This window comes from Cinclus cinclus, chromosome 1 (assembly GCF_963662255.1).
Source record: "Cinclus cinclus chromosome 1, bCinCin1.1, whole genome shotgun sequence".
Lineage (NCBI taxonomy): Eukaryota > Metazoa > Chordata > Aves > Passeriformes > Cinclidae > Cinclus > Cinclus cinclus.
This window is the reverse complement of record NC_085046.1, coordinates 28,047,174-28,061,962: the sequence shown is the minus strand read 5'-3', so window position 1 is coordinate 28,061,962 and position 14,789 is coordinate 28,047,174. Positions and strand designations below refer to the sequence as shown.

The 14,789-nt window shown below is 33.3% G+C and overlaps 1 protein-coding gene across 6 annotated transcripts in view; it reads left to right on the top strand.

Annotated features, from left to right (window-relative positions):
- Window positions 1-14,789, top strand: part of DGKB (diacylglycerol kinase beta) — a 298,411-nt gene that overhangs the window by 68,745 nt on the left and 214,877 nt on the right. For 2 of the 6 annotated variants that reach the window (XM_062508130.1, XM_062508116.1), the window contains 5 exons: window positions 1,790-1,878; window positions 1,960-2,076; window positions 6,036-6,134; window positions 10,542-10,544; window positions 13,680-13,712. In XM_062508130.1, the coding sequence (XP_062364114.1) occupies window positions 1,790-1,878; window positions 1,960-2,076; window positions 6,036-6,134; window positions 10,542-10,544; window positions 13,680-13,712 (341 nt within the window). The remainder of the gene's footprint in view (window positions 1-1,789; window positions 1,879-1,959; window positions 2,077-6,035; window positions 6,135-10,541; window positions 10,545-13,679; window positions 13,713-14,789) is intronic. The other 4 variants (XM_062508139.1, XM_062508124.1, XM_062508155.1 and 1 more) reach the window with 2 other exon arrangements.

Here is a 14,789-nt window from a genome sequence, read left to right as displayed (position 1 = left end):
GTCACCTTTCATTTTTCTTTTTGGTAAAATAATCCGTTTCTTAGTGTAACTGACTTTCACCGTTTTGGGTATGAAAGAAAGATAGCCCCTCACAGTTGATGAGGATCTTTCTGCCTGTACAGTTCTATTGATTTAATCTGAGATTAGTCTGAATGAATTAGGGTTTTGAATTGACAGTTTCTCTCCTCTGGGGGTCACACACCTCTCTGAAATATAATTTGGTTGTAAATCCTTGTATGCATTTTTCACATCATATAATTCATTCACCATACTATGAAGCTGGAAAGATGCATTTATTAAAATCCAAACAAATAGAAATTGCATATTTTGAGATTAATAAATGTTGATGACAGTAACTGGAAATATATGTATAATACTGATATGACTATTAGATTTTGAAATGTTACATTCCTTAATATTCTTTTTTGTCAGACTGATATTCTGAAGAAATAAGACCCATATATGTTGGAGTTTTGTTGAGCAAATAATGTAGATCACCTTTAGTAGTGATCAGGAATGGGTAGACAGTTGGAGTTACATCAACTGTCCCGAGAAGACCTGCCTTGCAAGACCTGTTATTTTTTTCTGCTGCATTGTGTCTTTTGAGAATGTATTTATTACCATGCTTGGTATTTATTTTGTGAGAACAATAGTCTCAGAGTTATCTGAGGAACATGCTCCTTTCAATTACTTCATACAGCAAGAGGCATGAGTCTACTTGCAAAACTATTCCACTATTTCCTTATTTAGCTAAGCTTTTTCTCCAGTATATTTTCAAAGCATTGCTATAGATTTCATTATTTGCATTTTAGATTGTGTGGGAGGAAAAAAAAAAAAAGGGGGGGGAGAACCACAGGGGTCCTCACCATCCCTCCATGGTCCAATCAACAATGTTACTCCCTGCAGTTTGTCTGATTAATGGCTGCGCCTCCCACTGGGTTTGTGTAATAGGTGCAAGCAAGGTGTTTAGAAGTACTTGGTGCTTAATTGCTCTCGAGGTCAAAAGCCTGAGACATATACCATGCAGGGAGAAATTAATTCTCAGTTTTTAATAGTTGACTCTATTGAATGCAGGCATAAGATGTAGCATTATTTCCTGATCTTGGCACTGTTGTATCATTGAAGTCAGGAGAGCTTTGCATTGTGCCCTGCATTGTATGTTTTTCAAATGCAGCTAGCATGATCTCTACAGACCTGGTCAGCAACAGCAGTTACCTGGTATTGGAGGACTTAGGGGGGAAAAAAAGCTTCTCAGGAGATGGTATTTTGTAAAACAAGAGTCAAAGTTATGGTGATTACAGAGAATGCATGAAAACAATTGCTATTCAAAAATGGACTAATCAGCCATTTTTGATTTTTAAATCAATGGTAGGAACAACATAAATTCTTTGGCTTTTGTTTTTGTGCTTGCCAGCTATTCTCATGCCTATAGTTCATAAAATAGCTATTTCTTCCTACTACCAAATGACACAAAACCATTTGGGTAGTCACCAATTTGTCTTCAATATTTTTGTCATTTGGGAATTATTGTGAAAAAATTTACTAAGGTCTGATTTAATTAAGCATTTCCTGTTATGCAATGATAGTGTATTCTTGGATTTCTCACTTGCATATTTCCTGTTCTAATTGGCCTTTTGTATTCCATGGAAAAAGCAGTCTAGTTTGAGTTTTCATTGACTGATTGGATTGAATATTTAGAGATGACATGCTGGTAATGTTATTTGTTTCATAGTAATGTAGTCAGAAACACCATTGCTTCAACATCTAATAATGTGTGTCTCTTTTTCAGTTTGCAAGTATACAGTCCATGAACGCTGTGTCTCCAGAGCTCCTGCATCTTGCATCAAAACATATGTGAAGTCTAAAAAGAATACTGATGTAAGTTTGGGGTAGCATATAATTTTGCTATGTACCAGTTAATTTAGTAACTCTATGTATATCCACATTTTTCTTTTGCAGGTAATGCACCATTTTTGGGTAGAAGGAAACTGTCCAACAAAATGTGATAAGTGTCACAAAACTATTAAGTGTTACCAAGGTTTGACTGGACTTCACTGTGTTTGGTGTCAGATTACAGTGAGTATACTATAGTGAAATCTTTCACACAGGTTTGAGAGATAAAAATTGAATGTCTTTCTACAGCCTCATAATCTGGAGCATCTCATTTTATTTAGTCATTTGCAATGGCTAGTATGTATTCAAGGAATGATGTATGCAGAATATTCCTAGGACTTCTTAATTGTGGCAATCAATATGCTTATTTCATGTCATGAAATGCTTATTTCAGTATGTCATGAAGCAAATTTTCTTCATGGCAGTATCCATATGAAAATAATGTGTGCCAGTAAAGAGCGGAGTTTCTAACCTACATACAGTACAGAAAGATTATGGAAGGGTTTTCAGTACCAGGAAAAATCAAGGTCACTGTGACAGTAGGTCTAATTGGTGATGTACTGACAGGCAAATTAATTTGAGAACATCTTGATAGGATGCACTGATTCCAAGTGTCTGGGAATAATAGCAGAGACAAGTTGATAATATACTAATCTGTGCACCAAGTCAGATATATACAACTTTTGTCCACTACTTATTCAGCAGGAACCAGTAACTGGAACTAATGACATTCAGGGAACACTGCCCTTATAAGTGAGAACTTCATGCTAGAAGGAGCAATGCCAGTATTTCTGTTTCTAACCAGGGCAGGATTTAAATCTAAATGGGGAGAGATTTCAGCCTTCTTCGCATGTATTTGCTGGTTTTGCTGATATCATTGTTATTATTGTTACGGAACGGCAATTGTTTGTTCAGAGCTTTAAGTAATAATATGAGACTGAGGCATTAGTGAATGTTTGTTTTAAACATACAAGTTTGGATGTTTTATGACATATTTTCTTAACACAAGAATGCAAAATATGAAGCATCATCAAAGAAAATAGATCCAGGATGCTTTCTGTGATAAGCTGTTATGATTACTTAAAAAACAATATTTTAGAAGAAAGCAAATATGTAGTCCAGATTGCTGTCAAAATTTGGATAATTTATGTAAAGGGTAAAACACCCAATCCAAAATGTTGTGCATGTAGATAATTAAACTTGGGCAATGGCTATATGTGTTTAGCAAGAAAAATAAGGATGTTCTGCTGTAGATACACAAGTGTTTACACCTGTATAATATGTGTCTATCATTCAAGAAATATATATTGTACAATATATATTGACTTCTAAAGTCAAACCAAGTTATGCAAACTCTGTCTTTCCTCAGTAGAAATTATTTTCCGGTTAGTTCATGTGGATCTGGATCAGATTTGTAAAGGTCTTTTACTCCTTGAAGTTGTACATCAAGATTCAGAGGATTTTCATAACAACTGTTATCCACTGAAGAAGTACTGAAGAATTATTTATAATTGAAATCACTCTAAAGAAAAATGCTAAATTCTTTTGAAAATGTCTTGGATGCTTGTGTGCTTATTTAAATGCCTAAATAACTGTCAAGGTTCCAATTGAAAATGGGTGTTTCTTGACAGCTGAAATTGAAAATGTTGGCACTAAGGTTTACAGTTCTTCAGTTTATTTTCAGCAGTAATTCAAAGGCTTTTTTAAAAGTAATTTTGTATTTTCAAATAAATTTAATAATATTTTTATTTTTTTATAGATTCAGATGTGAATTAGACACAAGTGAAGAATATTAATAATACTGCTAATTATATTTCAAACTCTTATTCACTTGCAGTTCTCTGCATTTGATATATTCTATTGCAATAACTTCATTTTCTAATAGTATACTTTTATCACAGAAAAAAAAGTGGTTTGAATTTCTAACAGATGCATGATTTTTGAGTATTTATTATAATAACTGACTCAAGTCTCAAAATTGAGAGGTGTTTTTCACTAAGGAGGTTTTTTATATTGACTTCTCTGCCAAATCCATGATCCTTCTTCCATATAATTTATAGTTCTCCACCACAGTCATGTTAATTTTTTTCTCCTCATCGTCTCTCCAGCAAACACACTTTTCCGTGCTTTGCAGGTTTGTGAGGGAGGTAATATTTTGCAATAGATAAGTTTAGGATAAGGGAGTTTTGGGGAAATGTATTTAAAACCTGCTAAACTACATGGTTTTTTAAGAGGCATGCATATGATATTATTTCTTTGTGTAAAAGTGTTATTTTCATTAAAGCTACATTTCTTCTACCCTTTGTTATTTGCTATGTGCCAACTCTGTTGTCAGAGATCAGCAGAGACTAATAAGAAGATTAAGCTGTTTTTTCATAGATAAGTTTGCATGCCACTGAGTAGCAAAGCTGCTAATTACCACTGAATGTGTGAAGATACTTTTATTTGATGTAACATGGCCCGGTGTGCATTAATTATGGTACAAGTAGCCTTACCACTGAGGCAGAGAATTAACATGACAAATGATTTAGATTACAGGGCTACCAAAATACCCCTACAATAAGGCTTTAATACTCAAAGTAAATCAAAACTCTTTAGACTTATTTTCTGTTGCTAAGTAACTGCCTAAAAAGGTAACTTTGCAGTGTAAATGAATATGGACAAGGCTAATATTAAGTGCCATTCAGTTCAAAATTCAGAAATGTCATGTCGAAATTAACTGTACCAGATAATTTTATGAAGATCATATTATCAGTGAAGTTTATATACATCAGCAATTGGTGCAATTTTATTGTAATTCTGATAGGGTTCATATGAGTTAAACCATTTAAGGAAAAATGAGTCAGTCATTGAAAAAAAAAAACGTGATTTGCTGATGCAGGCATTGAACTACAGATTTTGTAACAGCTTTTGAACATGTTGAACTAATGCTGTATGCTACCTGTTATACTAGATAAATCACTTGTTAATAAGATTTTTGCCTCACAACTTCTGATATTTATTAGCCTGATTACTTTCCTTGACTGTAAATATGCGTATCTTTTCAAAAATGTCCATCTCTATGGGAAATGGATGCTATCAGAACACCTTGATACATTTTATTAGATCTACACAGAGATAAAAATGCAGAATAATTTAGGTTGGAAAAGGCCTTTGTGATCATCAAGTCCAGAAAAACAAACTTTCACCAAATTTTACAACTTTAATTTTATTTTCTTCTGACTATCTCTAATGATGCTGTGAAGTATACCAATTAAATGTGAATGCTTTGCATGATCCAAGCACACAACTGTGCCTTTGTACTGCGTGGCTGAATATTTAGTCATTTGAATTGAGTTAAATTCTAAATTATGAGCAAGAACTCCTGATTGGTAATGCTAAGTATTTCATCATTTATCATTGTTTATTACCATTTTACATTCCTGTTATATGCACGTTTGTCCATTCAGCCTCTGTAACAAAACAGATGTCAGCCAATGCTCTTCCTGTCAGCAGACCTGAGGATACTCTTTTCATGTTTTCAGAGTAGTATTGTTGTCATTGCTTTCAAGGAAATTGGATGAGTTCTAAGCATAAATTAGAAAAAGGAGAGTAGTTCCTGTTCCTCACCAGTCAATGGAAGCCTGAAAACTGATTCAATCAAGATCAAAATATATCCAATGAAGCTTAACATGGGATATTCCTGTGTTCTTCTCTTATATCTGAATCTGTAGCAGCTATCAGCTTCAGGAAGGAAGCAGAATTACACCAGTAGTTCCAAAAGCTGCTTTGAATTACTCCCTAGGAGTAGAACAGAAGTTCCTGACTCAGTGCAAGAAGCTCTCTTCTGAAATGAAGCCTTTGGTCACCAGTAACAGCATGCTGATGTTACTGTACTGCTGTGCAACATTCTTATTTTGTGTGCTGATCCATGCATACAATTTCCAAACTGAAAAATACTTTAATCCATCGTTCTTCACTTCAGTAGAAACCTGTTAGTTTTGTCCATCCTAGGGAGCTTTCCATTGTAGTGTGTTTGTTTTCCTTCCAGCACTTTAGTAATAATTACGTTAATGAAACTTACCCCATTCTAGAATGACCATTTTCTTATGCTGTAATAGTAACATGTCTAAATTGAATCTTTATTTTCTGTCTTCATATAGTTGCATAACAAGTGTGCTTCACATCTGAAACCTGAATGTGACTGTGGACCTTTGAAGGACCATATTTTACCACCCACATCAATCTGCCCAGTAGTATTGGTGAGTTGTCTGTATGTTAATTTCAGATGTAATCTTCTCCCATATGCAGCATTAAAATGCTGCTTGGACTGACTGGCAGGTATTTGCTAAATTCACAGGACTATGTGAACTTTAAACACAATGTGAAATTCTGGCTGATGGGTTTATAGGCGTGTTTTACCCTCTGCATATTGCATTTTCCTTCATGTGAGAATGAACCTTCTGTGGGGCATATTATAACTGAAGCTGACTCAGGTTTTATCACTTATTCAAACAGTACTTACCAGAAACTGTGTAGGCAGAACACTTCTACATTTTACATCTTTTATAGATCCAACTTCCCAGAATAATGAAGTTATTCTTAAGGGCAGTTTTTGCTTGGGGTGCATATTGTATATCAGCAATGCTGAGGTCTCTGATCTAAGCCGGAGGTTACCTAGAATGATGACACTGGTCTTGCAGTAAGCTATGCATCAACATTATGGTATATTTTATTCTGCAGTCGTGGACAGTAAATTTCTCTGTCCACAAAAACAATAACTCAATTCAATGAAAATAAAAATGCATGCTGTGTGTAGGTTGTATAGAAAAGAGCTGACCGTTTTACCATTAAAAAATAGCTTGAGAATTAACTTATGTATTCACATATTAAATTGGATATTTTATGCTGCTGAAAGTCATAGCATCATCATATTCATAAGAGAACAGATGAATGGTCCTCTTTAAATATATTTCAGAAGTGTAAGAAATGCTTTAACTTAAGAAAGTGTAATTTATTGAGGGGAGGCAGAAAAAGAAAATATACACCTAATCTTAAACCAGTTGCTGATCGTTAGGAATAAAATCTGTGCCTGTTGTTAACTGTTTTCTACTAAATCTTTTTGGCTGTTTGTTTATAAATCTGTTAAGGAACAGATGATGGATTTTGGCCCACTACATGTGTAAAGTGGGATTATTCCATTGCTCTCAATGAAATAATCCAATGAAAACCTTTAATTTTTATGAAATATTTTAAATATTTTTTAAGTCACAAGAGTGGCTTTGTAGTTTATCTCTATGGTATTTTAGTATTACCATAAAAGTTCTGATTAATAGTTATAAAATATTACTTTAATGATTATATTCTGTATTGCCTTATTTAATTTTCAGGATGTGAGGTCATACTTTAAAAGTTTGTATCTGGAAATTATGATTCTGGTATTGGGGTGTTGTTTTCTTTTTAATGTTATTTATCTTTTGCCATTGGTATAAATGGAATGAATCCTCAGCATGAAATTCTATCTTCAGTTATATTGGCATAACTACATTTTCTTTTCAGGAGAGGAAGAGGAATAGAGGAATTAAGATTTTTATTCCACAATTGGAGTTTAGTTAAGTTGTTTAGAGGATATGCAGAACCACTCTAGAGTCAAATCACCCTTGAATAGGTTTGTTTTATCTCCAAATTTTCAAGGCATAAGCAGAAGTAAATATGTTTTCCTGTTTTGGAATCATGTTACTTAAAGTGCAACACAAGACATGTATTTCAGCACAGTTTATATTGTTTGGAATGGAAAATATATTTTACCATGATTTAATGGGGACTTCATAATTTTGTAGTATATTTTTTAATCTTATAGTTTCCCCCAAAACTAAACTGATTTTAGTTGTGTTATAGGTACTACCTCACTGACCTAGCTAATAGTAAGTTCATCTGAAAGTGGTTGTTTATAGTGTACATATGATTTATGTTAGTAATTTTTTAATTAATGTCTCCCCTTTCCTGTTGTGGAGATTCCTTTTGAGAAGCACAATACTTCAGTGTATGTGAGACCAGCATTCTCAATAATGACAGCAAAACCAGTGAATATATTCTTGTGAAAACTGTCTAACCATGCAATAGGAAGTGTGTACGTTAATAAATTTTTATGTTTGGATATGCAAATCTGACAGTGGAGGGGTCCTTCAGCCAGGTCAGCATTTAACTTCAGTGATAAGCTGAGCATTAATATTCTTGCAATGCTATGTACATGTGGAAGGTAAATAAAAGCAGATTACCATAATGAGTGGTGTACCAGACATATCCTTGAGTGTTTTGAGGTATCAGAGAAGAATGCATTTTCTTCTCCCATAGAATAAAAGGAAAATAACAAGATCAAGACTCTTTTATCTTTGATCTCCTAAAAATATTGGCTCTCCCTTCCACCTGTAACTTTGAAAGTCCAGATTTCTTTCAGAAAACGGCAGTATTCATCTCAGAACACGATGCCTTCTCCTGCATTTCCCTTCAAGGGTACAGGGTAAATCCCTTCTCATCTTTTCTCTGTTGCAGAACTAGGGACATTCATTTTTTTAAATTTTCCATCCAGCATTTCTCATGTCTCATTTATTCAGTTCTTGTGAAGTCCAGCCTCAACAATTTCTACACATTTAAAGGATTTTTTCATACTTTACATTTCATGGCACTATGCATTATACCAAATACAGTGCTACCAAAATGATCTCAGCTGAGTGACTCTTAGCGGCGGGAGAGAGAACCAAAATGTCTTGTCATATGGAAGTTAGATGGCTGGTATAAGTTAAATAAGGGTCCTCCCATCTTCAAAACTGCACAAAAATAGAGCTTGTCAAATGTTATTGTTAAATATGATAAGCTACATTGTCAGCTGTAAAAAAAACTACAGGGAAACTTACATAGTTAATACTGTGTATATCATGAAAACATCACATATCTGTCTAGATTCGGTGTCTTACTAAGATTTTTTATATCTCACTGCTTCAATTTTGAGTGTTTTAGTAAAATGTACTCTGTCAACTTCAGTCCCTTTTACTTTTCTACAAGCCCTATATAAGGCTTGTTATATGGTGAAGTTTTTTGTTCAAGTTAAATGAGTTTTGTTATAAACTGTGTGCAGATCTCAAGTGATAGTCTTTTAATAGATGTCAGATACACTTTAATGTTACTCTCTTTTATTTCAGTAACATTTTAATTAATTCATACTGATTGAATAAATGTACATTGAGACTTGTTTCCTAATGAGGGCACATTTAGAGGAAAGGTTTTGCATCATTCTGATATCCTGTGGGTAATTATATTCTAATTATATGGTGGGGGGGAAAAAGTCTATAACTCAGTACTGATATTGTTCATTGGACCCAATTAATTACATGCACATAATGAAAGTTCATGATAAGGTTGACTGGCAGTGAGTTTAAAAATCTTTAACTCAATTGAATCCTAGCCTACCAGGAGTACAGAATTAGATCATAACCAGGTTTAAAACTGGGTATTGGAATGAGATGAGTGAGTAGTGAAGAAAACAAGATTGGTCTCTGCTTGTGAGACAGTTTCCCTCACACTGTCTCTTTATAAGTCAGAAGGGGAAAAATGCTAGCCTACATTTTGTCTTCATTTCATGCCTTCCTTTACTTTGCCCCATTTACTGATGAACATATAGGATGTTCTAATTTTTATTTATGTCTGTAGAAAAGTAATTAGATTTTCAATTTCCCACCAAAATAGATACAGCCCTGGATAGTAACCAACAAACCAATAAAATACTATTCTTTAATAAATACTAACGTGTATTTATCTCATAATACATGATGATTTTCATTCTTCTATCATATATGTGAGTTTTACAATGAATTTTTTTCACTTAATTTCTAGCATTATTTGTTAAAAACATAATTAAAACTTCTAATTGTGGAATAAAAATAAAATTAAGGAATAAATAGTACAACATAAGGAGCTCTGCTTACAGTGTAAGCATTACTATATGGCAAGTATCACTGTCCCCATAGTAACCAGTTTATTTCAAAGGTGAGGGATCTGGTATAATATTGAAGGTAAGGAATGAAAAAATAAAATTTAAAACTGGGTACGTTTCTTTGTGTTTTGATATCCAACTTCATTGTTTTCCATTCTGTGAAAAATAGGTAGTTAGGATAAAAAGTTTGAAACTATTTCCTTTTTGTTTCTTTTCTCTTGTGAATGAATTTGACTTTTGTTTTGGCTAGTGAAGATGTTACAATGTTTTAGGACAAAGTCACGTAAGCATAAATACAGTTTGTGTAAATATGGAATATATATGCAGAAATAAATTGATATATGTAAAATATGTAGAATTTTTTTACATCATAGTATACATCTGTTTGCATACAATTATTTGAATAAAATACCATCATAAGTCGAATTCACTTGACCTCTTGTTTTAAAATATAGATGGCTATATAGTTGGGAGAAGGAAACAGATATATCTGATTCCTTTGGCATTTTGTTGTGCAAAACCATAAATGTTCTAATATCTCTTGTTTATGACTAGTTCTATTTAGTCATGTAGAATAATATACACAGCAGATTAAAAATGTTTGAGATAGGAAATGTGCCTTATTCAACTGAGCAATATGCATTGTGATCTATAGCTTCAAACTTTTGTGCAAATGTAGCAAGTCTATTGACATTCTGGCAAAAAAATAATACAGAATTAACATTGAAAATACTTTTCAAGAATTTTCTTTCACTGTCAGTATTTGGACTAGATAGAATAGCTATTGGCTATGTTATAATTACAACAGAGTTCAATAGATATTTTTTCCATGTCTGGTAATATGTTTTACTAATACTGTTTTCCTGTGAGGTATGTAGACCTTATTCACATAGGAAAGCAGTATAGTAGAGACTGAGAAAGGGAATTAGCAGTGCCTGGTAGAAAAATGAGTGTTCTTAATCGCCTTTCCAGTTATTAATCCTAAAATGATTCTTCTGTTTTTATAATAGTAGAGATCAGTTTTAGCTCAGTTGAATACAAGCTCAACATGGAGCGCCAAAAGTCAGTGCAATGTAAGCATTTTATGAGCAACTCAATCCTTTAAAGTTGAGTACTAGCTTTATCATGTGTTTCTTAACATAGATACTGTAGAAAAAAAGTTACTTGAATATATATGCTTTGGGAAGGCAGTTGAATTTAGACCTGTTTGTTGAAAAATAAGTAATGACGTAGCAAATGAAAGAGATATAAAAAACAAAACAAACCACTTTTTTGCTTTTCAATTGTGTTTCATATTGCAGCTTCAGTTCTCTGAGAATCTAAATCAGACTTGAAATATAATGGTGTCCTTATCTACGCTAAGAGCTTTTTCATTTCTTTGAAGTCAGAAGGAAATTAATAATTGCCCTGGAGGAAAATGTATCTTCCTAACTAATTAGCTGTTCGACAAACACAGTTCAATGTTAAAATAATAAGATGCTGATAAACTGAAATGGCAGCCATTCAATCATGTTAAGTTATATCTAGTTGCCTGCCCACAGCTCATCACAAATGTCTGTTTCTAGGTTTATTCCTTATATCCTCTCCCACTGGAGATTAGTTTGGTTTTATTTTCAAAATTCTTTTCCAACACTGTTGTCTTTCTTGGACAGTATATATAATCAGCTGCTATAGCCCAAGTTGGAGTTGCCAATCCAGTTGAAAGTCTTGGACCATGTATTGATGCATGTACTGAATGGCAAGATGTAAGATGTCAGGCAAGCTATCTACAGAAAACCGAATGAGCTAAGGCCAACATGCTAAATGAGAAAGACTTGATTGTAATTTGGTGTGTAATCCTTTACCTTTTTATTGAGGCAAACTAAAAAGGGAGCACAATATATATTTATAAAATTATCACATAGTGATTCTTGTTCAGAAGAAGGAACAATCAGCAGTTTCAGAAGTTATTCTTAAATGCATATTCTTCATTCCAGCCTTGTCTTGTTGCATGTATTTTGGCTACCAGTATTATGCGTGACGAAATGTTCCCTTCTCGATGGTATAATGTGATTTTTCCTTTTATTATTTTTTTTGCCTTAGCTGCATATGAGTTTCTCAGGACAGCTCTCAAATTAATTAGAATCCTTAAGTTTTCTTTATAATATGGACATATGCAGCTCACTGGACAGTATTTTTGCTGAGAATAATCTTGTCCACAGCATGACTTTTAGCTTCTACCTAGGGATTTATAGCTGAGTATTGTGCCACAGCTCTATGAGCTTTCAAGACAGCATGATGTGGTATTCTAATATAGACTCTTTTGATTAGCATGTGTATAGAGCTGGAAATGTGGAGAATTTATAAAGTAAATTTTCAAAATATTTTAGGTCATATGAATCACAGTTACTTGGATGTGATATCTAATAGATATTACAGATAAGATTGCCCACCATGGTTTTGGCATAGTGGTGATGTGGTGTTTTATTTTTAGTTTGCAGGATTTTTGAATCTTTAATTCTCCTTAGTTGTTGTATAATTGTGGAGAGATATGTCATGAAATGGGAATTTTGTAAGCAGGGTCTTGAATGCCATATAGGTTTAAAAAATGGCAGTCTAGGAGTAGCTCATATTATTAATAAATTATTATTATTGTTATTGTTATTATTGTTAGTAGTAGTAGTAGTAGTAGTAGTAGTACATGTCGTTAAAGATTCCCGTGTCATTAAACAAATTAGCTCTAAGGAGTCATGGAACTGCCATCCTTCAGGTTCCTTAAAAAGAATCCCGAAGCATCAGTTTGGTATTCAAGTCATGTATTTAAATTTCTATGGCCTTCATCTTGCAAACATTTGAGGATGTCTTTATGTGGTATTCCATGCGTTCTGTCTGATCTTCTATGAAGTTTTGGAGTTCTAGAATGAGATTTTTTAAAGATTTTTTTTAAATGCAGTTAATGCATAGTGACATAAAAATATACTTTTCTTGTTATGCAACCCCATACCCAAATAGAGTATGTTTCATCTGAAAATATATACAATGAAAGTAATTATCATAGAGACATAAGCTCAAGTGTTAAGCTGTCACCTGGCAAACTGTAATGGTATTGAGCATTTATTAATGACTTTGCATTTCTATATGATGTATAAGTTGCTTCATGTTATAAAATGCATTGATTAAAATAATCTTGTATAGGAAATAATCCAGAAAAAATATGTTTGCAATCATTGATTAAAAGGCAATGCAAGAAAAAGCAATTGTTGCTGTATTTGCTCTAGATTCTGTGTCAGCAGGTAAATTATAAAGAGACAGCTCTTTAGTAAGCCTTTAGTAACTATTCATCTGTTTTTACCCTAATGGCTATTCTGGCATTTTTTAATGTTAGTCTTTTGTGTAAAGGAAAATATTCTAACTCTCTATAAAGAAAGAATGTTTTTGAGGACTTATGATATTAGTCCTTGTGAATAGTAACAGAGGAAAGCTTTTTAAACAAGATTCCTTGATTTGGATGAGAATTAAAAGATTTGGAAGAAAAAATCCAAGTAGTCCTCCAGGTATTATATATATCTTTTTGCTGTTCAAAAGAACGAAGTCCTCAGGTGCTCCAGTATTGTTATCAGGTGTTAAAACGACCCCACACATTCTGTGCAGAGTGTAAGTTACATAATATGAAAGCCAAAACATCAGGAAAATCCGCTTGTGTAGAAGAGTAACAAAATGCTGTGTATGTTGTTAAGAATGACTGCTGCAAGGTAAAATTCCTGCTGAACACCCTGTCCATGCCCTTTGCCATCCCAGCTGTTTGGTGTTGCACCCTAACATTCTCTTTTTCCAACAGACGCTTCCCACTTTAGGAGGTTTGCTCCCTGAGGTGCGTAGCGGGAGGCATCCATGAACACTCAACTACTAACTGTTCATGATACTGTACATTCTTTCTGCTATGAAGTGCATTTTGAGGCTGAACCAAAAATCTAGAGATGATACTCTGGGTTATTATTTGGAAAGGCCTATCTTATTTGTCAATTTGTCTATTATTTCTCATTTGGAATGTGGAGTAGGTGCCATTGAGTAGTTCTCATCTGGCAGTCCTGAATGGTAGAAACTCCAGCTAATGCATATTGACTTTAAAATGGGAATTCAAGGGGGAAAATAAGACATGAGAAGTGAAAAAAGGGGTGGAAAAAATTTTGGAATGTATGTGTACTGACACATACCAAAAGAACAAAAAGCTTCATTCTTTGAGCCATCAAAATGTACAATAGCATCTGAATTGTATTCAGTAACTCTGTCAACCTCATGCATGTTCACTAAACAAAATGGTTCACAGATACATTGATCATTTTGTAAGCTTTATTTAGCAAGATAATAAAAACAGGACAACTGTTATAGAAATATTTCCTAAATTGAAAGAAAAATTTTTGCATTTTATAAACCCATTTTTTCAATGAATGTAGTGTTTTTCTTAACATTATTAGAATTTTTAGGCTGTTATCCATCCTTATCTTCTGCTTTTATCTGCTTTGAAAATTGACTTATTTCTTGACACTCTGATATGTTAGTAATGTTTTAGTTCCCAAAACAAAGATACTCTAGGTCAGGCACAACTGGTATTCCATATATAAAAGAAAGGGTCTGTATATGGATATTTAAAAAAAAAAAAAATGAAGTGGTAAATCTTTCTGTGTTCCATTAACAGATTTATTCATTAGAATTATGATACAATTCATCATAATATGTCAAACAAACCAAGTAAAATCCTCACTAGTGTGACACATATCTAAAAATCATATGATATATAACTCTTGTCAGCTTCTTCAGAAATGTTTTAGAGAGCAATATTGATAGACATGGTGACATTATTGTGGTCTCATACTCATATATGATGGGTGATAATGAAATATTTGTATTTTCTTCAAAAATCATCAGTGAAAAAAGAAGGGTTTCAGTG